The 27,480-nt window shown below is 50.2% G+C and overlaps 1 protein-coding gene across 2 annotated transcripts; it reads left to right on the top strand.

Annotated features, from left to right (window-relative positions):
* The first annotated feature begins 626 nt into the window (after positions 1-626).
* LOC8027870 lies at positions 627-25,720 on the top strand. 2 transcript variants are annotated; one of them, XM_040208357.3, is made up of 6 exons: positions 627-1,003; positions 10,030-10,203; positions 11,127-11,210; positions 15,650-15,739; positions 23,404-23,527; positions 25,475-25,720. In XM_040208357.3, the coding sequence occupies exons 1-6, from the start codon at positions 779-781 to the stop codon at positions 25,537-25,539; spliced, it is 762 nt and encodes a 253-aa protein (XP_040064291.1). In that variant the 5' UTR covers positions 627-778; the 3' UTR covers positions 25,540-25,720. The 2 variants fall into 2 exon arrangements, with proteins under 2 accessions (XP_040064291.1, XP_040064292.1); XM_040208358.3 differs by having other exon boundaries at positions 633-1,003; positions 23,404-23,518; positions 25,475-25,719.
* Positions 25,721-27,480: the final 1,760 nt, after the last annotated feature.

Consider the following 27,480-nt stretch of genomic DNA (forward strand, 5'->3'; position numbering starts at 1 on the left):
GACGCTAATAGTCAGATAAAACTTAAGAAAGACAGTGCGAGGGCGAAAAGGACGTGGAGAGGAGCGACCTCCTTGCCACAAGGACTTTTCTCGTGCGCGCCCTTCCCCCCTCGCACCGTCTTTCTTATTGTGTGAACTTAAAGGCGCCAAGAAGGACTCGTCGACTCCCAGATCCACAGCTACCCCTGAACGGAGGCTGAAGATTCTCCTTTTTAATCGTGCGAGCTTGGAAAGAACAGGGAGTGGACGTCTCTCTTCAGGAACGCCGACCCGACACCGAGACGAATGGAGAATGAAACTAGTTTTCTTTTTCTCGTGGTGATTTTGATTATCCACTTCCTGGATAAATTCGAATTGAGGAAAATGTGAGCATCAAGTGCTTTTGGGATCTTTTCGAGTTTCTCCAAAGCAGTTTCTCAAAGCCGTGTGACGTGCACGAAGTGCGTGTCGTCGTGCACTCCCGAATCCCTGCTGCGAGAGGCTACATTCCACGAGCGATTACGAATAACACGCATGAAGCCCACAGTCTGACGAAGACCCCGTCAAAATGTCACGCCGTCCGTTCCTGCCGCAAGATGGCGCAAGCTCCCAAGTCGTCGGGTTCCTTTGTTGCGCTCCTTTGTTGTTTGGTTGTCTCGCAGAAGGCGGCCTTTCCGCGCCGTGGAACCTTTCAAGAGCCGGCGGTCAGAGATGGCGTGCCCTCTCCTTTTGCCCGTTTGTGGGTTAGTCGAGGGCCTGCGGTGGAGGGCAGCTTTGCACCCTTTCCACGCCTGCCATAATGCCCGTCGCGGTTGGCTGGCGCGAAAGGCGCTGTCCTACTTTGGGTCGAGCTAGCCGCCACTTTCCTGACGCCCGTTCAGTGCCTGCGTCTGCATCGTTCGGCGGCAGCAGCAGCGTCTCGACAATGGACAAGGCCCAGGAAGCAGCCGGCATGGGAGCTCTCGACTACGCAACCGGCGACCTCGCCAGTACCATCAGCAGCAGGGACCTGCTGCCCCCACCGGTGCGTTGGAATCACCCATCGGTTGGCCCTCGTGATCCATCCCTTGATGGGCGCAGACTCTCGGCTGGTAACACAAATCGCGGTCACACCAAGCTCTGGTACATCCGCCGAGGGGAACTTACACAAAGTCCAAAGAGCGCGCCGATTGTCCGAAAATAGCGTCCAATCGGCGCGCTGCTTCGACTTTGGCTCCCTTGATCGCAGGGCCGTGTATGACTGAACTCAGAGCCGAACGCGAACCGTCCCGCGTTCTTCGGGTGACGCGGAGAATTCATCGGCTTTGCTATCCGCCGAGCCGACCGATACACTTTTCTGAGCTGTCCTTAGCCGCCAGTGTTGTGCTGAAAAGAGGCGTGCAACTATCCTCATGGAACTTGAATGGATAGCCTTCACCGGTAATAGAGTGGGGATCTTCAGAGCTAAGAAGGGGCCTTCGTCGAAATGTGTCTGTCTGTGGGATCCCCCATCGTTTCAGCATCTATACTTTGTACTGAAACTGCTGACTGTAAAACATATCATAGAGGCCCTAGTGTTCGTATACGATGACATGTAACCGCAAATCAAATGCCAGAGGTGTCAGCGTGCATGTTTTGCTTGCGTCTCAAACGTGAAATTTGTTTGCAGGAGTCTCGAATGCTTCTGGTATAGTTTCAACGAGCACGGGTGAACCCGGAAAAATCACCGCAGAGATTGGGAGCAACGTTTCATATCAGCCGGCGTCGATTTCATTTATCTCCCTCAAAATGTCCAAAAGCACTGCACGAGAAAAGAGTAAAAAGAAAGAACAGAAACATAATTGGTGCAAAAACGTAATCTACGACGTCTCGTACAGATGAACAAAGATGTACACACCAGGGTATACCAGGTATAGCATTACAGTAGAGGGAATCAATGCTCGCTCCAGAAACCTTTTCAATCAAAAAGGTGAGAGCGGGAAAGTGTGGGCGGATTGCTGCGAGCAGACTGAGCGCAACGCCGTCGTGCAACCTGTTTTGCCGTCCTCCATACGGGTTATCGAGGGCATTCATGCCGAGCGACAGCCATTTTGCGGAGACGGCCGAGGACCCAGGAAGCGCACCGAAACAGCTTCCCGCTCTCGCAGCACGAACGCGTCTGCCAGCCGAGATCTTACTGTTGTTGCACCAAGTATGGAGGTCGACAAGATGGTGGCCGCCGGGAAGCACTCCACTGGCCACGCTGGCTTTGCTCGACCGCCACGTACAAGCGATGGCGCCGCGGGCAAGCAAAAGAGAGCTGACCACAGTATTGCAATCGTGTTGCTGCGCTGCCCTGGCCACCCTGCACCGAAACTAACGGAAGTTCGTTTGGCGCTTTGAATTAGGTTAATGGCTTCCTATGGCCGCCAGCACGAGACCGATTCACGCTACGATGCGTCACGCAAACAAAGAGCAGGAAAAGTTCAACGACCGCCCATAAGCCACTCACCTGTCACTCAGGAAAACGGACATTGTTTTTCTTTGGCGTGATAGGGATCGTCATTTATGCTGTCGCAGTAATAATATTTGCATCTTGGATTAGGCCCGTGGATAGGGTTATGACTGCATCCACCCTTATTGCGAGTTATGCACCCTTTATCATTATGGTTCTCTTGAACGGAACGCCTTTGATTCTCTCAAGTGTGGAAAAAAAGAGTAACGGTACAGTGTGTGGAAGCGATACCAAATAGCTTGAGTGGAGTTTGTTTTAGCGACCACGTTGAATAAGTAGTGCCTGTACCAATGTTTTTTACTTGGAGATACAATCCATGAAATTGGAGAAGCTTTATGTGAAATATTGACGAATACAAAGCAACAAATATGTAACCTCCCTAAGTATCGAGCAGTCACCATGCAAACGACTATATTTCAGCTGCCAAGTATACATAGAAGGCGGTGCAGTCAACGACGTCCTGTGGTTTCGGCCTCGCTCGTGCCTCATTGCATCTGTGTTTGTTTCTGTGCATGCGACAGCTATACGTGGTGCGTATTAATTGCTCGTAAATTTTTGGCTCGTCAAAAAAGATCCCTTGGATGCATAGGACCGCCACCAGCCTATCTTAGGAAGTTCACCAGCACTAGAAGGGTGTAGCTGTAACAGCCTCAAGGTGCAGCCTCATGGTAGTTATCAAGCATCACGACGTATCGAGGCATATAATGCCTTCTATCACATCCGTCGGCGCCGTCTCCGATTGGTCAGCGCCGCGCCGCTGACCAACCACAGACGGCGCTGATGTCCCCGTCCCGCTTGGTTCCGCCGTGATAGGGCCCCAGGGGTCTCCAACCTTGGCCCGCGGGCCACATCCGAAAAAGGGAGGCGTTCCGGCCGGCTCCAGAAGAACCCTGCTCTTGAAAACAAACGAAAAATGGGATGTTGAGACAGCCTCCATGCACGGGTTACCGGTCTCTTAGCTGTAGATGAGAAATAGAGCCAGTGCAGTACAACCGCTGACCTAGGGGCTACACGAACGCGTGCCGGTACGAAACTTGTCCAGATCGAACCCAGTTCAGTAGCGCAAGTTTTCGTTTGAGTGACGCCCGGTCGACTGCTACGAACGCCCAAAAATATGCGCGGCCAAAACCAACGGCACCTTGACGCGCAGCAAAACATTAAACGAAGATGGAAAAAAGAATGAGAGAAAACTGCCTCAAAACGCGGCTGTTACGCGTTGTATATTCATTGTCATTACTATTCGTAGTCTCCTGCTTCATGTCTGTGTAACGATGTCAAAATTCCTTTGTGTTCTCATGTCTAGCGTGCTGAGTGTTTCGTGTTCATGACTATTGCATATTATTCTTATGTGAGGTACCACCCTCGTCGGTCTTCTGCCCCGTGTGAATATAGCAAAGTTCTTATGCACTACGCCTGGTGAGTTTTTTGTGTCACAATCTATGTCATAATTTGTAAGATATTGAATGCAGAGTGTTTCTTTCTAACCTGTATAAAAAAATACAGGGGATTTCTTTTTAACCTTAACAGATTTGTTTAAAAAAGCCTTGAAATCTACACTAATGCGGTTTGTGCAAGTAACAGGTGGGCATAGTATAGGGGTCAATCGTAATTATGAGTCGGGTAATGAATTAAAATATGTGCATTACCGTTGTAATCCTCGATGCAATTGTTCCGCCATTGTGCAGTGGTTCCAAACTTTTGATAACCGGCACGTGAATCTCGAAAGGAGTCTATTTAGCCGTGACTGCATCGCTTGACTACCGCCTTGCCCGCTATTTGCTAATGATGGAGGGTTCCTCTTTGTTACTGAAGCAGATTACTTGTTACCTTTTGAAACAAGAATCGAGCAATTGGGAACACAAGCCTTTTTTAAAATAATGTTAAAGTTTCATTTAGAATGGGTATAAAAAATGTTGAAAAATGAATCATATCGCAACACTTTGGTTCGGATAAAGACTCCCTCCCCTCTCTGTTTTATACTCGGCAGTTTACTTAGCCTGTAAATATAATTTCTGTAAAATGCCAGCAAAAACCAGCATATCCGCTAACAGGTGTATCAATAAAGATGCGTCCTATAAGTTTTATGAACCTACCAAACTCAACGCTCTAAACCATAAAACAACCACCATATTATGAAAACGTGTGCTTTAAAAGTGAAACTTCTCTTTAGCGGTAAGTCAAAGTTTGCGGCTCTTTCGATCGACAGCCAAACGGGAACTACCTTGATATAAACCAGCGTTTTTATTTTTGGCGCAGTTATTTCTAAGTAGAGGTCAACCTGCCATCAAGACCTAAGCAGGTAGACCTGTAACAGTAGTGAACATAATTTCCGAGCTTATCAAGCTAACCCAGAGCCGTGTATAGAGTTTGATCAATAGGAGGTAGAATACCCGAGACTGTGGTAACAGCTGGAAAACTTGGTCGAAGAAAAAAGACAGGCGAAAAGAACGTCTCACTAGGAAAAGCAGGCAGAGTCAGGGCGTGCACCAGACGCAGAAAGAGGGCTTGAGATGCTCTCTCAGCCAACCAGAAGCTGAAAGTAATCCCCTAGCGGTGGTAGTGACAAACAGTTTTAATAAGTGCTAAGAGTTAAATGTAGAAACTCTTCATGGTTGATAGTGTGGTTCACGCGAGGTTTCGATTATGATCATGCAAAAAGATGCAAGAAACGAATGACTTCTGTTTTGCTCGGACAGGGTACGACCGCTCGGACGGCAGATTCCCGGCCCTCGACGCCTGGCGTACGGATTCCGTCCATCGTTCTGCTAGTCGCGCACGTCCTGTTTATATCTCCTATGCCTCTATATATCTTCCAGCATGATTTTGCATGACCGTGATCGAAAGGTCACGCGCACCTTATTTTCAGTCAGCGAGAGTTACTCCGTCGCACTCATTAATTTCGTTTCTCGCAACCACCACCAGGGTATTATTTCCGGCTTCTGGCTGGCCACATTCGAATTTGTGAAGACGCCCTGGAACACGCCCAGCCCGCTTTCGGCCCCAGTTGCCTCCGATACTTTCCAATGAATGGCCCAACTCCCTCAAATGCCAGCCGTTGGTCCGAGCAGCCCGGTGCAAAGCGCTGAAGCTGGACGCAGGTGAGAGGTGGTGAGGGTTGACGCCAAGTATGGTCAACGCTTTGTCCCCGCGAAAACTGGGTGGGGCGGTTGAAAACACAGGGTTGCGAGCAGCAACAGAAAACATGCAGCTGCACTCGACAACGACGTGAGCTCAGCTCCGAACAAGAAAGGCAACGATGCCGACTCGCTAATCGCTAACCCTGACTGTGAGCTCAGCCGTGTACCGCCGCTTATGTTTCTCGCCGACAGCGCACAAGGCCGTTCCGTCCGTCGCGGCCGGAGCGAGTGGGTGCCGCCGACGTCGCCGGAAACGCGGATAAGAATCCGCCTTTTTGCATTCCCAATTTTTCGTCCGCTGCACCAGTGGAGACGTTGGCCCTTACCCCCGCGCTTCTCACCTTCTCCAAGTCGTCCCAAAATTGACGAATTTAGGGGTTTTCGATAACGCTCAGCAAGTTTCGAACTCCAACTATACGTTTATTTTCACGAAATAAAACGTTAATTAGTACATTTTAGGCTATTATCTCGCTAATTAGTACGCTTCCTGCAATCTCTAACGTTCGCCGTGTCTCGCAGTTTATGTTTCTTTTTTATTCATCTACAATGCACTGGAAGCCATCTGCAGGCCCAAGCAGGGTGGGACAATATAGAGTGAACTGTAGACAATTTACGACCATTAACGCTCATATCGAAAGGCAATAAACCGCAATATAAACTAGCGCAGTGGATCAACAAATAGCTGGCGTCATAACCACTGCGGAACCAGAATAATGATGAAATACAACACCACGCGCTTAGTCGTGACGATGTTTAAACCACAAAAAAAAAGAAAAGTATATGCTAAAAACAATGACTTGTAAAGATTGGCAGAAACAGCCAGTATGTCTATGTTTGTGCTCACGAAAGGGAGCTCAACATCGTTTCATTTTGAACCTAAAGCAGACCGGAAGCGAAATCGATGTAAGGAGGCGAAAGAGTTTTGGCTCGGAACGCCCGTCCAGCCAACCTACCTAAGGACGTTCCTCAGATGAAGGCAAATAGCGCATGCAAGGCGAGCGAGTTCGTCACTCCAAGTTGCGCGCCCGGTTCCCGCCTGCGAGGAAAGCGCACTTTCGCGCCCAAACCGGCGCCGTCCAACGGCCCCCCCGGCGGAGCTTTTTCCACCTGCTCGGCTCAAGTGGCATCTAGGACGCGGCGACGCAGCCAAGCGAACCGCCGGGCTCCCACGTCTCGGGTCCAGCGAGCGTGTCCGTCGGGTCGCGCGCTGGGCGGCCTTGCCGCTGGCCAGCCTCGTGGAACGCCACTCACGTTCCCGGGGCTTGCAACTCGGCCGTGTTGCAGAGACGCGACCGAAATCCTCGTCGAATACCCTTTGCTTGCCGATTCGTTCATCCAGTGTCCCATTGGCTGCGCCAGCGAATCCTCCGCTGGCCGCGTCATGTCCGCGCATCTTCAGCATCGACCGCCAATGGACGCTTAAGCTTCGCCTTTAAGAGGGGAATAATAAACCCCCATTCGTTCTCAAGCCGTGCAAGCCTGTCTGGCTCGCAACCGAAGGATTGTGGGTTGAATCCCGCCTGAAATTCTTAAATTTTTTTCTCGAGGGCAGATGAATTAACTTATAAAGTGAGAACATTTGAGACATGCGGCGACCTTTAATTCGCATTACATGTCACGTTTCCACGCGTGACGTCACGTTGCACGTGAGCGTTGTGGGCTGTTTGAAATCCCCGCGCGAGGTCATGTGGCTGTGACGTCATAACCCTATCGACCAATCAGGATTTTCGCGGCTTCTCTAGGAAGCCACCTGCTTTTCTCTTTTCGGGGGGGATCGGTGGCCGAGAGGGCTAAAGCCACGGCTAAAGCCAACGTTGGCTAAAGCGCACACCCAGCTCGACGCGCGTGGAGCGAAAGCTCGCGCTGCAGAACCCAGGGATCCTGGGCTCGAGCCCCACCCCTGCCCGTCTCGATCTGGATGAGCATCGTACCGGCGTGCGGTCGTGTATCACTGCTGCGTGGTGCACTTTAAAGACCCCAGGCTAGCGGTTGTACTGCACTGGCTAAATTGCTCATCTACAGCGTGTGACTCGTCGCAACTTTAAATGGCTGACCAACTACTCGCTGTATAAATATCCCTCCCCCCCCCCCCCCCCCCCCCCCCCCCCAATTTCTGTTTTTGGAACGCCACCGAAACCGGCGCGACACGAGCTATAGGCTGTCGCTTTAAAAAGTCGGCGCTCCAATCCACGCTGTGGAGGTGGTTGGACAGCGATGCTTGGCATCACCTGCAACGATTGCCCACTGCACTACAGACACTTTTTTGGTAAACGGCACCAGGTGGTGCTCCCGTCTTTGACGTCCCAGAGAACTTCCAATTCATAAAAAGAATTAATAAAGCCCACCCTAACAACGCTGCTTGAAATGGCGATGAAATGTTTAATCATCAATTCTCCACGTGAACGCCCCCCCCCCCCCCCCCCCCGCCCCCGAAAAAAAAAAAAAAAAACACGAAAAAGCCCGAGATCTGTTATAAGTTTTCCATTATTTTTGTAAACCAACTGGCCTCCTCCAAGACGTTAAATTATCCCTCCTTAAATCTCAATTTTTGATGTACGTGTAGCATTTATGCTTTCTAGCACTGGTGACATAAGCAAGCTTGACAGGCTTGCAAAAACGGAGCGACCAGAAGTCGCTTGGGATGCAGGAGGCAGTTCATGTTTGTAAGCAAGCTGGGTAACGCCATTTTGAGAGCGAGAGAGAAGAGGCAAAGGGGCTACCGGCCGGCGCATTCCCCCTTGCTGGTGCGTTAGTGTTAGAGAGAGTGGAAGGCCCAGATGAAAGGCTTTGCCGGTGTTGGGTGTATGCATTGCCCGAACTTGGTTCGCGATGTCTTCTCTGTTTTAAACTCGCAAACTTAATTAAAGCCACGGGCTTGGATGGCGACAGTCCCCCGGGCATAGGGACACTTTTGCTATGTCATAGGGTGCACGAATAACGACAGAGAGCGTCGAATACTGTCCGAGGACCTATGGAGCTTGCACGAAATCCGGCAAGTGCGGCTGCAATGTCTTTAAGCTCCATCGCTTTCCACATGACCCCGATCTCCGGCTGCGGTGGGTTGCGTCCGTAGATCGAAAAGACTTTTCCCCAACGTCATCCTCTCGACTGCGCTCGGAACATTTTGCAAATGGAGCGCGCACCAAACGCTGTTCCGCCGATGAACATGGGGTACGCTCGCAAGGTGCGTGCGAGTTTTCTCGTGATAATTGCTGTCTCAGCTTGTAACCTTTTGTAACCTTTTGTAAAACAGAGAAGAAAGCGCGAACGAAGTTTGGGCAATGTATACACCCAACACCGGCGAAGCCTCTCATCGGGACTTTCACTCTTTCTAGCGCACCAGCAAGGGGGAAAGCGCCGGTAGCCCTTTCCCCTCATCTCTCTCGCCTTCTTTCAGCAAATGATTGACGAAAGAAAAGTAAATGCACTGTGCCAAAACTTTTTATGTATGAAAGGCTAGTGACGTCACTCGGAACGACGCAAGCTGCGGTCGCCGCGGCAGCTTGCGCAACAACCGGGAAACGTATGCGGTGAGCGTACGAGCTTCGCATTGTTATCAGGAGTGTCTTATCACCAATAATGTGGTTCGGATACTCGTTTCGTGCTTGTCTTTATTGGAACGAATGCTGTGCTGTGTGTTGTATGCGCGATGTATGCACTTTTCTCTTCAACCGCTAAAAGCTTTTTTTGTGAGGTTGACGACACGAAGCAATTCCAGAAATCCGACCTGTGAACTATGTACAGCTAGCCTGCACCCTCACCATTGCTTCGCTGTAAAACATTCTGAGAAGCGGCAGAGTGGCTCGCTGGTCGCCGCTGCCGTGCGGTTATCGGGGACTCCCGCGAAAGGCCCCGGGCAACGTCGGATACGGCGACGCGTTTCCATTGCCATAGCACAAGTCATGGTTGCCCGACTGGTTTATTCGAGCAGTTCGTGTGCACAGCATGCATTCCCAGAGGAACCGACCCCGTTTGTTCCCCTCACTTCAGCATGAGCGCGGATCGCACTTACCGCTGGAACGGTCGACGCCCGCGTGGCTGCGCCTCGGTGGCTCCGAGGCAAAGCGCCGGCCTACGGATCTCCATGTGGCGGGTTCGAATCCCTGCCGAGGTGCACCGCAATCTGACGGAGGCTTATTGCGGAAGGCGCCGTGTAACCGAGCTTTCGGTTGCACGTCAAAAGATCCCCTGGTGGTCGAAATTAATCCTCAGTCCTCCGCTGGGGCGTGCCAGATGCCCGTCGTTGGTTTGGCACGTAAAACCCCCAAATAAGGCAGAGCTGTGTGAATGCGCGTCCTGCACGAGGGTTAGCTTGGCGGGCGATAAAGGCTCGCTCAAACATTTGCGCACACTGGACGGCCCTCGGTTGCCGTCGTTCGAGGGCGCTTTCGGGTGCTTCCTACGGCAGCGCTTTGGCTGCAGGCGTCTTGTGTTGCGCAGGCGTACAAGCGTCCCGGCTCGGAGAGGCTCAAGATGAGCGTGGTGCTGGCCAGCGCCCTGGTGGCGGTCTCCGTCGTGGTCGGCGTCGTCGTCGTGCTCGTCGTCCACCTCCGGGGTCAGCAGCAGCTCCAGTGCGCCTGCGCCCAGGCGCTGCCCGCCGCCATGGCCTTCACGGTACGCCTTCCACGCTGGCTTCGCCGTTCCTTTGCGAAGATTGGCTGCGATGATCAGATGCTCGGGATACTTGTGGCGATTGGGGGACGTCTCGCGCCGCCGAGACGTCCCCCCAACTGAACCTCTCCACCAGGGACGGCGCCAGGATCTTCATAATGGGGGGGCAGTGGGGAGGCGAACCAAATTGGGGGGGGGGGGGGAGAGGCGGTTGCTTTTAGGTGCTGTCGCCCACGGGCTTATGAATGATAGCTTATGCGGTGTGCTCATTGAAAAGGGAAATGCGTAGACACGAGGAGGAAGAAGGGGGGGGGGGGGGGGGGATATCACAGCAGGGACCTCTGCCCCCTTAGCTCAGACTCACAACCAGGTTTTGCTTCCCTTTCTGAGACAGTCCGGAATTCCCCATGACCTCGACTTTAACTAAGCTCCCCTTCGTTCACGTCTCCGGTCTCCGCTGAAGATAAGCACCACAGAGCGGAATACGGAGAGAAAATCCAGCAGGCATCACAAAGGGAAGCTGCTTTTTCTAAAGCGCTTGATAGTTTACTCGCCCGCGGTTAGGGAGACATGAAGGCACCCTACCCGAGGTACGACTTCCAGTGGCTGGAAGTTAATAGAAAAAAAAAAAAAAAAAACGCATGAACGGCTTACACTGGATCTTCAAGCCGACGTCGTAGGCAATTATTTGTGTACAAAGCTGCTTCATCTTGGGGTGGCAGAAGAAATTTTAGGGGAGGCGCCCGCCACCCCTCGCATCCCCTTGGCGCCGTCCCTGCTCTCCACTGCCATAAAGGGGAGTTTTATGGCTGTGTCCACGCGGCTCGGCCAAGTGATTCGGGGGCTTTCGGGTAACTGGGGCAGAGTGCGAGCAGCGCGAGTGCCGGCCCGGGAGACGCGACCTGAGCGGCTGACTGTGCGTGCAGGGACGCGGCGGGGCGCAGCCCGACCTGTCGTCCGGCCTGGCCTCCAAGATGCCGCTCAAGCTGCAGCTGGATCCCCTCGCCGGCGTGAGTGCCCACCACTGGGACTCTACCAGTGCGCTCTAGATCCCTTGCAAAAGGGCGGACCAATCAACTGCCTGATCAGCTGAGCTCCGCGCGGCAGCGTGGTCACGTGGCGAAGGCTGGTTGAGCGCGCTCGTAGCTTCCAGCGCAGCCTCAGCTCCTTCCCAGTGCTCCTCAGCAGAAGGCCGGTACTTGTACGAGTGGCGCCAAGGATAGGCTGACGGTACTTTTGTTGTTCCATGTTAGCGGGATGAGAATTGGAAGCTTCGGTTCCTTGGAAGTCTCGCCTTTCCTCCAGAGAACTCGTAACAAAATGCACGACGCCAGTGAAAACAGCGCTCGCACTTTAGTCAAGCGGTCAACCTCGCACAGACGAGTTGAAGCCGAGTTGAGCAACCTGTGCTGCCTTAACTGCCTTGTCACAGGCGTCACTTGAGCGAACGACGAGTTCGGAGAGGAGCCTGTCACTAGCTTCGCCCGATTTACCTTCACCTCCTCCGCCGGTCAGAAAAGTGTAGGGCAGAGTACTTCCGGTCAGGGGAGTAGCCAGGGGGAGGGCTTATGGGGCTTCAGCCCCCCGAAATCCAGCCGACCCTATAATATACACATGCATTTTGACCCCCCCCCCCCCCCCCCCCTCCCTCTCCACACCCCAAGTCATGGACATCCCAGGCTCCCAGCCACCTCCAGAGTCCTCCCCCGAAAAAAATTCCTGGCTACGCCACTGCTTCCGGTATGTGTAGTTCGACACGACCGGAAGTACACCGCCCTACACTTTTCTGCACCGATAGAGGAGGTCAATCGAACGCAGCTATTGTTGGCAATGGGCGTAGGCCGGCAACCCTGTCGACGACGAAAGCCAACTGGGCCAAGGTCCTCCGCTCGTATTTCTACCGCTCACCTTGGAGCGGGGCGAAAGTCTCTCAAGTTCCAATGCATCTGCGCACGGCATAGAGTTAATATTCTAGATAGAAAGGTCTGCATTTCGGTCGCCTCGGAACGACAAGCCATAGATGCGGACATCGTCAATCCCGATGGGACCATATTGCCGGCGACCCTTACACAAAAAGCAGCAAAAGATCTAGTTTTTTTCTAGCTTTAATTTGCGCAAAACCATGGGCGTCCCGGATGACAAGTACTCGAGCAACTTCTACTCGTCGCGGCAATTAAAACGAACACGCCGAGCGGCCCAAGCCTATCGTCTGCTGTAGAGAGCTATATGCGCCCGGATTGATTTCTGTTCCTTCTCTATCTTGCACGTGTTAATCGTGAAATGACTTTTCAACTTCTTCCTCCTTAGCTTCCCTCCTCAACTCAAAATCGAAATGAGAAATCACGTGGTCGACACGAAGTATATCATGACGTCCTGTATATTTACGCACGTCACACGCGAGTGTCACCGCGCCCAGAGCGCCTTTGATACTGACTGCGCCCGCCTAGAGATCGTACTAGATTGCACTCCTGCCGAGAGATGGCGGTGCATCTCAGTTGTTCTTAGAGTAACTATATAGGCTCTGAGCATATGCAGTTTCCCTAGCTGTTCTGCTCGGCGTTCTGGTTCTCCTTTGCGCGGAGGCGCCCTCGGCCCACGTTTATTAACAGCGCGAGCTGCGTTCCCGTGGTCCGTAAGCATTTTCTGGAGTAGTGTGTAATTTTTGTTACGGTTTTAATTGTGCCCGACGGATGTAAGTGGACATCTATAAGTTAACGCCATGGTTTACTGTTGCGTACCGTTTTGTAAACAGAACGGGGAAAAGCAGCGGGTGTTAGCTTCCACGAATTCTCCCTATCGCGAATTGATCATGGCCATTAACCGAAAAGGTGACTATCTTTCCATCTTGTTGAATTACCCGAGACTGGTGCGACAAACATAGGAAACATCGACCATGGAAGAGAAGGACGAAGGTGACAGGAGAACGAAGACGCAAACTCAGCTAAAGGATTATAAAGGGGTGCTTTTCGAGTAGTGTCCTTCATTCGGTAAATTCGTAATAAAAAATGGGGCGAAAGCAAATCATTCATAAACGATTAACGACCGCGCCGGGCGCGCACATGCCCATTACCCCAATCATTTCTAGCACGCCTTCCTTGAACAGCCAGAGCCTTTTAGTTTGGCCAATGAGCGGAGATTGTTGCCCGCTAGAACCAGCGGACTTCGCGACAACACAAAATGGCGTTACTTCTTTTTTCTTGTTTATTCCTGAGAAACCGCATAGAGTTCCCATGAGTAAGAGCCACAAAATGGCGTACGGGAGTAGTCATCCCCCGGTTGTCAGACTATGCTGCTGTGGTTACCAGGCTGTCTAAATCTCATTAAAGGGCAACTCCGCTTCATTTTTGATATTTAGAAAACTATGTAGCCCTCCCCATGTCCAATATTACGATCTAATTCCGTCTATATGTTTAATAAACTGCCCAGCAAACTTTCAAATCAGCCAAGTCGCCGAAATCTGCCAACTCTAGCGTGCGACGTGAGGGGCAATCGTCAGCGCAGTCAATGCGACGGAGTTGGAGCGGCCAACGTTGAGGCAGAGGCATGTCTACGTCATTCTCACGTTTTGTTTGTTTTTACTTCTCAGAGCGAAATTGAACGATGACGTCATGAGTTTCTCCTCCCGGTGTTCGCTGAACGGCGTCCACGTGATCACCGTAACGCGGATGCGCTAGTTTGCGCGGCCCTGTGCGCTTATCGGTCTGTTTCTCCGTTCCCCCTCTCCTCTTTCGTGTTCTTCCCTTCCCCCTCTCCCCCAGGCCATCACCGTCCACGCCATGCGAAGCGACCTGCCCGCGTCGCGTGTCCCGTTTCTCGCCCCTACGAACGTTACAAGACCACGTGGTTGACGTGACGTGGCCATGACTCTGACGACACGAGACCAATGGTGCCTGACGCAACCGAAGTTTCGGTTTCGGTATCAGCTGATGTTTAAATTAAGATTACCCAAATAACATTCCACATTTCGCGAATCCGAGGACGTAGAGCTGTTTAATAGTGCTTTGTGAAATGGAATCAGATGTAAGCCTATTTTTTTCGGAATTGAGCGGAGTTGCCCTTTAAAAAGTCTGTGACCAGCTGAGTAATGGCGCCATCTAGTGGGACAGCGAGAAATCGGCCGCATCAGGGCACAGCGCTGCCCGTGGCCGCGCTACCGGAATGCGATGATCCCAGGTTTCCGTGCTTTTTAAGCAAACCATGGAGCTTGTCCTTTGCAAGTGAGTGCCGTCAGGGCACTCAATAGCCATTAACGTGAATCGAAATATTCGTCGACGGATTGATTGTTGACGAGCGCATACGTCCGAGTGACGCAGTGCTCGTGCCCACTGCGTGAGCTGGGGTCCGCTAACGTGATTTGGGTGCCGCAGATGTAACGCTGTGAAAAGGCGGAGAGCTTTGGAAGGAAGCACGAGATAATTAGCTATATTTTAACGCGAGAGCGTTAAGAAGCTCGTGTCGCACAAAAGCTGATATCGGTGGCGTGACGCGAAAATCCGGGATTGCTCATGACGTCAGAGCCACATGTTGTCGCGTCCGAATCTCAAACAACCCACAACGCTCATGTGAAACATGACGTCACGTGTGGAATGAAAATGATTAAAAAAACATGACAGGTAGTGCGAATTAAAGGTCGACGTTACCTCAACCTTTTCGTTACCTCAACCCTTTTATAATCCACACTTGCATCTTCTCCGCCGAAACCCAGGGCCCCTTTACGTCTGTTCACCCTCTTGCACCTCAAAACCAGGTGTTCCATAGTTTCGCTCTCCATTCCACATATGCAACAAACTGTATCTATATCTTCGAATTTTGCTTTATAAGTCTTCGTTCTTAGTACCCCAGTCCTGGCCTCAAACAGTAAAGAGCTCCCCCGAGAATTGGGAAACAAAGTGTCTTTCTTTATTTCCTGTTTTTGTAACTTATACAAAGTTAAAGCTGATTTCTCCTGCATACTTCCTTCCCACCATCTCTCTCTCTCTCTCTCTCTCTCTCTCTCTCTCTCTGCATCCTTAACTCTGTTTTCTACTGACTTCGTTTCACTATCCGCCTGTAAAAATTTGTTTCCGAGCTTTCGAGTCCGTTTCGTCCCATTCGTGTTCAAGCTTTTCATGTTATCTTAGCTGCCCACCTCACCTGCTTCATATCTGCTAGCCTTTGGTGAAACTTTTTTTTTACTTGTTGCCTCTGTGCTTTCAAAGGGTGCCCAACCCATATCCCCTGTACGGCTGATGATCAGTGTTGCCATCCCTCTAGCATATAGTTTCGGGTTTTGCCGTAGCCTTAGCTGAAAGCAGTCGTAATCTCAAATTGCCATATTGACCGAAGTTGGCATTCCGTAAAGCACAGCGAGAGAACGAGGGGACTCGTGCTCTCGCTGTGTTTCGTTTGCAGCCTTGGAGCAGGCGGGCCCGGAGAGGGGCTTGTGAGCGAAGGACGTTTCATGTTTCAGCAACTGCTCAAGAAGAACCAGAGGGCCCAGGTGAGCTGCGTGGTGGAGAAGAAGAAGGCCAGCGAGGTCATCGCCCACGAGCCCAAAACGGTAAGGTCTAAAGTCTCTGAACGGAGCCACTCCTCGGTTGTCCACCGGTCTGCACAGTTTTCCTATATCAAGGCTGTATACCTCAAAACTTCCCATTCGCGTTTCGCCCGTTCCCGTTTCACCCCATTTTCGTTCGAACCTTCTCAAAACATCCAAACCGGGTTTTTCGCATTTGGGCCTATTCGCAGTTGGTCCCGTTCTCACTCGGACCGGATGGTGCGTATGGTACGCGTTTTCAGCCCTGGATTGGCTCCGACCGTGGCTCCGACGGCTCGTAGCAGACGCTGCAGTCTACTTGAAGGCAAAATAGAGTACAAAGTGGGGAGGAACCACTCCGGGTGCCCCCTCCCACGTCCCCGGAAAAGAGAGAAGCCCTGCGTTGACACAAAAGAGCAGTCCGAAAAATGTAGCTCCAACCAAATCTCGAAAGGAAACCTGAGGTTTCGAAACCAACTCGGTTTCTTCTTCGAGGGTGACTGAAAGAACGCGGAGCAGCAGTAGCTCCTAACCTCGTCGTCTTCAGAGAAAAGAAATATTCAAAAAAAATTCAAACATTTTCTTTTTTTAGAAGACGAAGAGGTTAGGAGCTACTGCTGCTCCGCATTTTTTCACTCACCCTCGAAGATGAAACCGAGTTGCTTTCGAAACGTCGGGTTTCCTTTCGAGATTTGGTTGGAGCTACATTTTTCGGACTTTAATTATCACCCAGCCAGGCAGATTTCTGCCGATTATGTTTCCTTTCAAAAGAGCGGTTGGGTGCTTTATTGCCCAGCGCCTGCTGCCACTTCCGGAAAACCCAACGAGCGGGCCCTGACTTTCGCTGCACGTTTCCAGAGCAGAAGGGACGTAGTACAGGAACGGCTAGCCAAACCGCGGGACTAATTAACACATGTGCGTGTGAGCGCTTGCGTATAGGCGAGTTGGGAGGGGCGAACTCGAAAAAGCTTCTTCAGGGATATGCGGTGACCCAGCCATAACACCGACACCTCGAGGTGCCCCCCTTGGACTTTTTTTCACGAAGGATGAAACGCGAATTGGATGTAACGAGAACAATGCGGTGGGCCCAGCCGAGAAGGACGTTTTAAGAAAGTCCCAACGAGCAAATAGAAACGAGAACGGACCCAAAAGGCCAGAAAGGCCACTCTGTGCCTCCGATCACACGAGGAAGCCATAGATGACTTTTGGGAGTTCATGCCTAGCTCCAGTGCGACCTGTCTCCCTTCAGCGCTCTGGGGACGCACCAACTTGCACTCTTAGAAAATAAGGGAGAAAAAAAAAGGTAGCAACAACGGGTTTTCCTCCCTGCTACAAACGCGCCCTCAAGCAGACTCGAGAAGGGAGGAACAAGACGTTTTCCTCCTCCTCCAGGCAGACGGGAGGAAACTTGCGCCATCCCGCCCCTAATTCTTTCGGTCTCGTTTGTCGGGCACGTCACGCCGCCGCTTTTAATTGAGCACCAACCGCTTGGTTTCGTGCGTCGCGCCCGTGGTTTCGGTTGTTTGGACGGCAACGTCGCAACGAAGACCGGCAGATTGCGCTGCCACGTGGCTGCGCGTCTTCTGCGCTAAAATCGGTTTTGTTTCCTGTGACCAGGTGCCAACCAACGATCAGCGTGGTTTGGTGTTTGAACGTGTCACCAGCATCGCCATGGCACGGCTTGCAGTGTTGTGCGTTGTAAACGAAGACTCAAATCGTCGCCGATGTCGCCATGTGTTTCGCGTACCGGTGGGGTAACAACAATATGAGATGACTCATCGATCACTTCGTATTTTACTGTACAATCGATCGGCCCGCGGAGAGTCATGTTGGAATGTTGGTCTGAACTCTGAACCGTAGCTCTTATTGTACCGTGGTCAACGTAACTCTCGTCTGCAATGCCCTGTTGGCCAGTGGCGCATCCAGGAATTTTTTCCCGAGGTGGGGGGCGAGGGGTTGAGGTCGCTTGCATGTCCATGACTTGAAGGGGGAAAGGGGGGGGGGGGGTCAAAATGCAGGTGTATATTATGGGGTCGGCAGTGTTTCGGGGGGCTGAAGCCCCATAAGCCTCCCCCCTGGCTACGCCACTGCTGTTGGCCCCTCCCTGAAAACGATTGCGCTCTCGGGATAGGGCTGAACAGGCTCGAAATATCACAGAAAGGAAGCATGGCTAAATACGTATTTTCATTCAGTCTGGAATGTTAGCGCTAAGCTCAATAAAGCGGAAAGACAAAAATGGTGCCAGGTGAATTTGCTTCGTGCCATATGACCGGATTGTTTATTTAGACAGCTAGTGGCCGAGAAGGAAAAAGAAAAGAAAATGCTGGTGACCCTGGTAAGATATTAAAAAAAAAAAAAAAGGCTCGTGACGATAAAATTGTACGCCTCTTATGTATACCAGTGGCGTAGCAAGGAAATTCTTCTTGAAGTATGGCCTTTCAGCACATTTTTTTTTTTTTTTTTTTTGCCGCAGGAGCGATGTCGCAACTCTACCGCATGTAAAATTGCACCGTGTGAATCAGGCATAACAATCAAAGAAGGCAAAACGTGAGAAGAACACTGCCGCCGAAGGCGGTGCGTCTGACACATTTCCGACTTCGGGGACGGTGTCCTTCGCTGTTTGCCGTCGTGCGCATCGCCGCAACTACCGCAATTCGCCATGTGACGAAGGGTTTTGTACTTCTAAAGATCTAACAACTTTATTGGCCTATATTCACGGGACGCCTTTTTATTGGACGTTGTTCGCAGCGCATGCTCAGACAGCTTTGATCGGTACTCATGGTCCGCGAGCGCACCGAGAGCTTCACTGCCTATGCACGCGGATGAACGTTCAACGTCAATCCTTGTTCTTGGAAGACGAGAAATGGGAGTCTGAGCATGCGCTGGCAACCATGTCCAACGATACGTCGTCCCGTGACATGAACGTCGTACAAGAGGTTCCAGTTGTGGTGAAGCACGGTCACAGTCAAACACAAATGTGTGAACCAGCCTCTGCCGTGTGCGCATGTGCGGCTAATCGTGGGGAATTGTGGGGCTGTTCCGACGTACGCTAGTGCTGAATCGAACGCTCTGTATATCTTGGAGATTATCTTTCTCTTATCATTCAAAGCTCAGAACGTACAAGAAAAAAAATATTACAGGACACTTAAGACTGCTTACGTGTAGGAATACGAAAGCATTATAGTCCCGCGGGTGAAATGTTTTCGAGTGTAGGACGACGTCCTAGAGATCGACGCCAAGTACGGCGTCTCGGACGACGCCGAGCACGACCTAAAGGACGACGTCTAGGACGACGTGGAGAACGACGCCTAGTGGACGACGTCAAGAACGACGCCTAGAGGATGACGTCTAGGAGGAATTCTAGAGGGCGACGTCTAGGACGACCTCAAATTACCGGTTAACGACGTTAGACCTCAAAGCGTAACATTAGGCCTAGCGTCAGGCCAGCGCATACCCGCGTCCCCCGCCTACCCCTTTCCCGCTGCACCGCGAGCAGTTCGGCTGGCCCCTTAGCAACGATAACGCCGTTGCTATGGAGTCACATGACGCGTCGCACCCAATGGGAATTCAGGTGTCGTTACACTCCGAGCCAATGGGAATTTAGGTGCCGTTTCTGGCCGGCTTCACTCCATGGGGAGGCCTCCATGGGATTCATCAGTATGAATACTTTATTGGTGATAACTACATCTCTCGGACGATGAGCTTTAAATATCTTGGTATAACAATTTCTAGCAACTTATCTTGGTCCTCACACATTGAACAAGTTTGTGCAGCTGCCCGTCGAAAACTAGGTATGATAAGGCACAAGCTTAACCACGTGCCTTCTCATGTGAAACTTTTAGCCTATAACACATTGATAAGAACGAAGTTAGAATACGCCTGTACAGTCTGGGATCCATTCACAAAAAAAAGATATCAAGATACTGGAAGATGTTCAAAAGCAAGCAGCTCGTTTTATATTTAATCGCTACCACTCGCATGACTCACCTGCTGCCTTAATTCGAAGTAACAACATCATCTCTCTTGAATCACGAAGGAAGCTAGCTAGACTAAAATTTCTTTATCAACTCTGGTTTAAAAAACTCCGGCTTGAATCGTCGTCCTTTCTTCACCCATCCTCGACTAGGCGCACAAGGCATGACCATCCGCATAAAATAACTCCAGTATTCGCTCGAACAAATGGATTTAAATACTCCTTCTTTCCCAGAATCATAACAGAATGGAACAACCTACCTCATCACATATTTATATCTGACAATGTTTTGGAGTCGATTGAGCGTTTGTTTGATGTGTAACTCTTTGCATGGTGTTTTATTTTCCTGTTCCCCCCTACCGCCACCCCTCCCAACTTTGTTGTGAGCTATTACATGTGCTTTATTACAATTTTTGCATAATTTTCCCCTGTTCCCCTCTCCCATTTTACGGATTAACTGGTGTTGCGCTTTTTTGACTCCACTTTTGTAACCCCCAATCCTGCTTGGGCCGCAATTGACCTGCAGTATTCCTAAATAAATAAATAAAATAAATGGGACAGTTAATGCTTGCGCATTAATAAATCAAGCACAAAAAGAGGCCCTCACATACTCTGTTTTGCTTCCCTTCTGCCCTCTCCGCGTTTCGAGATCACAAAATGTTAAACCAACGTCAACTTCGTCTTCGATTCCTGGATAATGTCAGGTGCCGCACATCGGAACGTCACAATGCAAACGGCGGGGGCGTCACATATTTCCGGAAAGGTATATTCGGCACTGGAGATGATGCGCGTGTCACGTGCAGCGATGTTGCGGCCAAAATCGCTGCCGCTAGCCGCACCACGGCACAAATCGCAAGGCGTCTTCCGGGAACGTTTTTTGCCACTGCGATGCCCAACGTTGCTTGCAACAAACGGACACGAACAATGAATTTTAGCCGTCTCCAATAACAATCGGAATGCCTTAGATTTCAGTTTCCTTTTTTTTATTTTTAATTATTTAAAATAAAATAACCCTTTAAAACATAAAAAACAGTTTTATTTGTTCTTTTTTTTTTTTTTTGAAAAGTTTGTTGTCGCGGAGGGTGCAACCTCGGTTGGAAAGACTCCAACAAATATGGCCGCCTCGGAAATGGGTATATGCATGGAGATATGTGTTCATGAGGAGGCGAAACACGACGGCACAAGAAACTCAAACACTATAGACACGGAAGTCTCAAGAATGCTGGACAGGTTCTTACACAAAAGGAAAGAGGAAAAGGGAACTTGACCTTGCAAGCACAGTTCCAAGACCAGCGGTGTCGGAACAGTGGGGACAAAGTTCAAACGATGATATGCCCGAACATTTCTGACATTTTATGCAAAATATTTGAAGGAAGGGAGGAACAATTTCCTCCCCATTGTCCCGAACAGTTCTGACGCGACCACCGAAGCAAAAAACGCTAAACCCACCGGTAAAAATTAAAAAAAAAAAAAAAAAAAAAAACCGCGAACCAGTCGCTTGCGTACTTTCTCTGCACGTTGTCTGCTTGAAAAAAGTAAAAACGCCATTCTCTGCGCAAGCTTTCACGCCAGGCTTTTCCTCCTGCCACGTAGTTCTCCACCGCGCTGTGAGTGGCCAGCGCGAATGCCGCCGCCTCTCCGCGCCGCTCTGCCGCTTGCGGCTGGCCAGAGCGCCGCGGCGGCGTGAATCGCGCCGCTCTAGGAGCCAAATCGCTGCATGGGAAACACCCCATTGTTCATCATTTAAACCCCAAATTCCCCAAGCAGCAAGAGCGTTCTGCGAGTGTAGTTACACGGGCTGCACGTGCAGGCGTCTGCAGTAATAACTGTTCTAAAGCAAAAGCCTATGAGGAATTTCATTTTGCACGCGTATTCGTCAACGCCTTGGTTATTTACTTGGATTCTTTTATGCGGGAAAGGCACTTACATTTCCAGCATTCTCCTTGATACTTGGGTATTTGAGGGTCTATTCTGTTGAGGTGCGAGCTATACTTTGTTTCAGCTTTGGTCCGAGCGCAGTCGATCTTATGAGCCGAAGGGCCAATCAAACACCGAAAGGGGCACAACGTCATGGCGTGCTCTCGGCAGTTGGTAGGACTAGCCAGTATTCGCCGTCTCTCTGTGCGTGCTCCTCCGCCGGCTATTCCTATCAAGCGCAGAGAGCACGCCATGACGCTGGGCTTTTTGGGCTCTTTGATTAGCCCTTCGGCTCATAACATTGGCCACGCTCGGACCTAAGGTGAAACCAAGTATAGTGCGTGAATTTCCTTGGGCGAGTTGTGCAGTGAAGCTCCGTTCTCTGGAACCTCGCGCACGGTTTCTGTGGTGCTATTGGCGACGTGCGCGATCAAAAGCGTCGCTCTGGTCGGCATCCCACGATTGGCCGAATGCTGACTATGACGTCAGCCAAGGATTTCCTATCGACGGAAATAAGAGGAATGTGAGAATTTGAATCTTGATGGTGTTGGCAGTGTTGCTTGGAGAGCGGAATGATTTCGAGCTTCCGCCATGCTAATTACAAACACCATCGAACTTGTTGTTAGCGAGGTAGTGACACCACGAGAGGACACCATAGGGGGCGCCACCAAAACATCTCGCCGCTAAAAGCTCTGCGTATCTCAGTTGGGATCGACTAAAATGACGTCTGGAAGTCAGAGGCTCGAACGGCTGCGAGCTGGACATATTTCTTTTCTGATTGCCGCCTTTGTCGATCGTCTTGCCATACCGAGCGTGCATCGGCGTGGCACGGTAACGTACTGACAACTCTCGACGCAACACTTGCACAGGCCCGCTTGCGCGCCGTCACCCAGCGATGCATTCCAAAGGGGCCACTGTGGTCAGCTGGTCTTCTAGGACACGCGCCCGTGGGGCGTGGGCCGGCTTTCCACGTCATGCGTGACCGAGGCCAAAACAATCGCGTGTCTTCACGTGACACAGCGAATACGCCTTTCGTTTTGGTCACCCTGCAGAGTCCCAATTGACCAGAGGGTGTAGACATTGTATACGGCCGTGTCGAGTGGAGGAAAAGTGAAAAAATAAGAGGTACATGTCTTTTGGAAAACCTTGCGTCGCTGAGGAAAACTTCTCCTCCGTATCCTACCCGTAACCCAGAGAAATGGAAGATGGTCACGCAGCGAACAAATTATGGCTCTCAAATGTTAAGCTCCACACTCCCGTATTTGTTAAACAACCTTAACAGCAATAACATTGATCTAGAAAATTTAACCTTTAGAGACTTGCGCTTATTATATGCTTGCACATGATCCTTTTCTCTCAACATTTGCAAAAGGTGCTTTTAGATTTGTGTACTGATTTGTAACATCATTTCCTCTAGCACGTTATTATGTTGTTTTTGTTTGTTTTCCCGCATGCTTCCTGCTGTCCATTGTAGGGGCCCAGGGACTCGTCAAGCTGCTTACTGCAGCTTTTTTTCTTGGGCCCCACCATCATAAAGGATGGAAATAAAGCATTATTATTATTATATCCGTAAAAGTGCTTAAAAGTTGTCGGTAAAAGGGCAAACAGAGTAGGCTTTCCGTAACTTATATTACGGAAAGCACTCTTGAGTATCCGTAATCCTATGCGGAGCACAAGTTTGTCTGCTTCTTGCACAGGGGTTGCGGTGATGTCAGAAGGCCGAGCTCTTATTGGCTGATTGAACCAAAAAAATAGTGCGAAAAAAAAAAAAAAAGAGTGAAGGGCCCTGCTGTTGCAGCTCATCACTCCGTTCGGCAACATGACCACGGAGCCGAGGATGGTGCACCTGACCGGAGAGCGGATGGTCTTCTCCTGCCTCACGGGGACGAGGGACGACAGCCCACGCAACGCCAGTACGCAGCGTGAGCTTCACCGACGCACCATTGGAGCCTTGCTCTCCCGCCTCGGGAGAGCCGAATGGGGCTTCCTTTCCAATCGAGGATCGACCTTTTGTGCAAATGGGGCCCCAGGAACCGAGAGCACAACATCAGTACATCCGGACGAAATTCGTTGAGCCATTTTGCGTTCTCCCCGTACCTGGCTCCAGCGAAGGTTGTGTTTCCTCAGAGTCCCTAGCGCATCCACAGTCCTTTTGCCATCAAAAGAAAATCCAGTCAAATCGATAAAATCCGAAAAGCACTCGCTGGTAAAAGGATTGTCAATAGACACATTCACAAATTCAGTGCCATCTAGTAGCTGAAAGAGCAGTCTAAATTGTTCTCTGCTGATGGCGGATAAAAGCTGGCACCTATTCATCGACACTAGACGTTAGAAAGTTACGCTTATTTCTCTATTGGCTTCAGTTTCCGACGGTGTCAAGAAACTACCACTCTGTGGTAGTTGCTGTTGCTACCTATGCTATATACTACCACTCTGTGGTAGTATATAGTTGAGTGAACCGCTTGATACAATTGACATTTTCTTCTCATGAGCTGTCTGGGGCGTGCCGAAGCCAAGCATTCCAAGGACTTGTACATTTACCATGTTGGAACTTATCCCGAGACTGGGGTAGAAACAGAAACTTAAAAGTAGAAGGGACAGAGACAAGTGAAGAAGAGAACGTCTCAAAAATTGAGACGTTCTCTTCTTCACTTGTCTCTGTCCCTTCTACTTTTAAGTTTTGAGACGTTCTCTTCTTCACTTGTCTCTGTCCCTTCTACTTTTAAGTTTTGAGACGTTCTCTTCTTCACTTGTCTCTGTCCCTTCTACTTTTAAGTTTCTGTTTCTACCCCAGTCTCGGGTTAAGTTCCAACATGGTAAATATCCACCAGCTCGCCTGCACTTTAACCGTTTTTTCATGACTTGTACATGACACCCTCAAATGCGTAGCGCATAGAAGCTTAGAAGTCTCGATGCTCAGGCTCCCCACCGGTTTGTCTTCAAATCCTTCCTTCACCAGCTATAAAAATGCCACCATTATGCATGTACAAATGACACACACTTCGGTGTTGATATCTATCCAAGTGACCAGACTGAATTTCAGAAAGGATGTATTGGGATTTATCCGAAGAACTCTGAATTTTAAAATGGCAAAGAAGGACGACGGTAAGTTTTCTTAGAGCACAGGGTCCCGAAGTGATGCAGCTTGAGTTTTCTTTCGAACCTGAGTGCTGAGCAAAATGCTTGTTCAGGACAACGGCTCATGGCAGGCAAAAGTCACTGTTCCGCCTTTCCAGTTTAGACTATACTATTAGTGCCTCTTAGAGGAGAAGGGGCTCGTGTTTTCTATCACGTGGAACAATATGAACCCATACATTTCATAGGCAGCTGGAGCTTCTATTCTTCCCAGCGACTAGGCGTCAGTTGCTTTCAAGTATTGACGTTTCCTCAGGTTTGCAACTTTTGTCGTGGGACAGTTAGTATTTCCAATGGCAAGGGCGCCGCCATGCCAAATCCAGCTAAAGATATTTATTTATACCCACATCGCCCTTTACTATGGCGTGATCTCATATTGAAATATCATTCGATACAGGTGAATATAAGGGATGGTTGTGTTGTTTGGGTATTATTTATATCTATTTTCAGTTATGTGCAACTGGGAAGCACAGCAAAATTTAACTCGGAATTTTTGAGAATGACCGCCCATATAGCCCGAATTTATCTCAAACAATAAACTCGGAAAAAGAGCCAAACTTAACTCTGGCAGATATGGCGTGTCATATTCTGTCATAAATCGTGCTTCATCTTTCTTTTCTCCACTTAACATACCAGAGTTGTGAGTGCGTCTGTGGTCCTTCCTCGTTGGTCCTCGCCTCTTGGTGCGCGATTTTGAACCGTGTTCCCAGTTCCAAAGCGCGACTTCTTCGCAGGAAACGGCCGGGTGAAGCGAGGCATCGCCGAAGAGAAAGACTGCGCCTGCAACTGCTCTTGCTGATCGGCAACCGCAATCACGGCAGAGTACAGTTCCAGAGGCTGCACATTTCGGACCTGCCAGCGGCACAGTGCAACGCCACTTTTTGTCACCGAAGAGCATCAAAGAGCTGGAGGGCCGAAAAAGGATATTAAAAGCACCACAAAGCACAAGTTTGCAAAAGGCCAATCAACCAACGGTTTCAACATATAAGAACCTGAAGCTACATTTGGGAATCTTCCTAACTCTACCCCGCCGTGGGTGCTCCTCCCTCTCTCCCCTTTGGCAGAGCACTAGCGAGGGGGCGACCTCCTCTCCAGCGTTCGCTCTGCTAAACTCCCCAGAAGTGAACAATTTAGGATATACTTGAAACTCAAGGTCTAGCTTGTACTATTTGAGCGGGTTGGTGGCTTAGATGAGACACATAGGGGACGGCACAGACGGGACAATCTTTCATTGTCCCGCCTTTGTCGTCCCCTATGTGTCTCCTCTTTCCAATTGTTTAAAAGTTGTCTTGGTTGTGCATTTGTATTGTGAAAATATTGGTTGTCCGTTTTCTGTTTTATTCTGGGCACAATCGGGTAAACACTTAAAATAAAGAGCCTTCCGGATGACGTTATCGACCGCGGCAGACGCCAGATGGAGCATTCACAATAGCAGAATGATTACCTCAAATGCTCGACTTCTGAAATGCAACTTGTCTGGATGATTTTGCTAAACCCGCGCAGAAGGTTTCGTGCGGGCATGACGCATGCGTTCTGATTTGTTGGTTAAAGAGATCTCTGGGGATACGCACTCCGTTGCCACCCTCAGAACAATTGAGACAAAATTGATTCGTTAGAAGGGCTTCTTCCGAGGGTACGTCCAGTGCCTCGAGAACCAAGGTTACTAGATGAGTTGTGGGACTCCCGCGGAGAAGGGTCTCACACGCTTTAGTTCGTCTCCAGTCGTTCGAAGCACCATCTAGATTTTCGTTTCAAAATTGTGAGTTCCATAGAGTACGGTGAGCGGTCATCTAGACGCTCTGCTTCGAAACGTACGTATTCCCAGAACACACTGCAGTTACTATGTTAGCCGTCTGGCGCGTGGAATGACGAGCCGTGGGGGCACAGCAGGAGCGGTCCCAGACTTTGGTTTTAAAGGGGAAAGGGCCAATTTGTTTCTAAAAAAAAACAAAAAAAAAAAAAAACATTGTATTGTATTGTACAGTGCACCCCAGTGTGCAGGTATTCAGGGAAAGGCCCATACACATTTTGTGCCCCTGACACCGACCGGGCGGCGCTATCTCGTTATTTGCTGAAGTCATTTTTATTTGTTCTTTTGTTTGCAGTTTAGTAATGAACAACTTAAACCTTGGTTCGCGATATATCTTTACGCTAAGTACTTTCGTCATAAGCAATTGTACAATAATTAAACGTGAGGAAGATACATAGAAAGAGAGACGGACAACAATGACTTCCAACTAGCAACAACATGTATTGACCCGAAGTATGCATATACAGGTGAAGGAGGGAAGGGTGAAAGATGCCAAAGTGGAAAGGGGAAAAGCAATGGGAGAGGGGATAGAGACAAGAGGTGAAGGACGATCCCGTGACATCTAATCGCTTGGAGCCGCGGAAACGAGGGACGTCAGCTCTGGCCCCAAGAGGGAGATAAACTTCTTGGGGCCAGAGCTGACGCCCCTCGTTTTCGCGGCTCCCAGCGATTAGGTGTCACCCTCAGGGGATCGTTCTGTGCCACTGGACGAGTCAACATGGATATCCGATGGATGTTCAGAAGTCCCGTTAAACGCTATTCGGTCATCTTGGACCGCAACCATGTCCTCGAGCGACGGAGCGTTGAAAATGTGCGCTCCGCCGAGCCGACGCTGAGGCAAGAATCTGCATTAACGGTCGCACATGTGGATACACATTGCAAGAGTCGAGGGGGAGTTTTCGTACACTGCGTTTCCCCCTCCGCTAAGAA

The sequence above is a fragment of the Ixodes scapularis genome, unplaced genomic scaffold (genome assembly GCF_016920785.2).
Source record: "Ixodes scapularis isolate PalLabHiFi unplaced genomic scaffold, ASM1692078v2 PGA_scaffold9__187_contigs__length_104089568, whole genome shotgun sequence".
In the NCBI taxonomy this organism is placed as follows: domain Eukaryota; kingdom Metazoa; phylum Arthropoda; class Arachnida; order Ixodida; family Ixodidae; genus Ixodes; species Ixodes scapularis.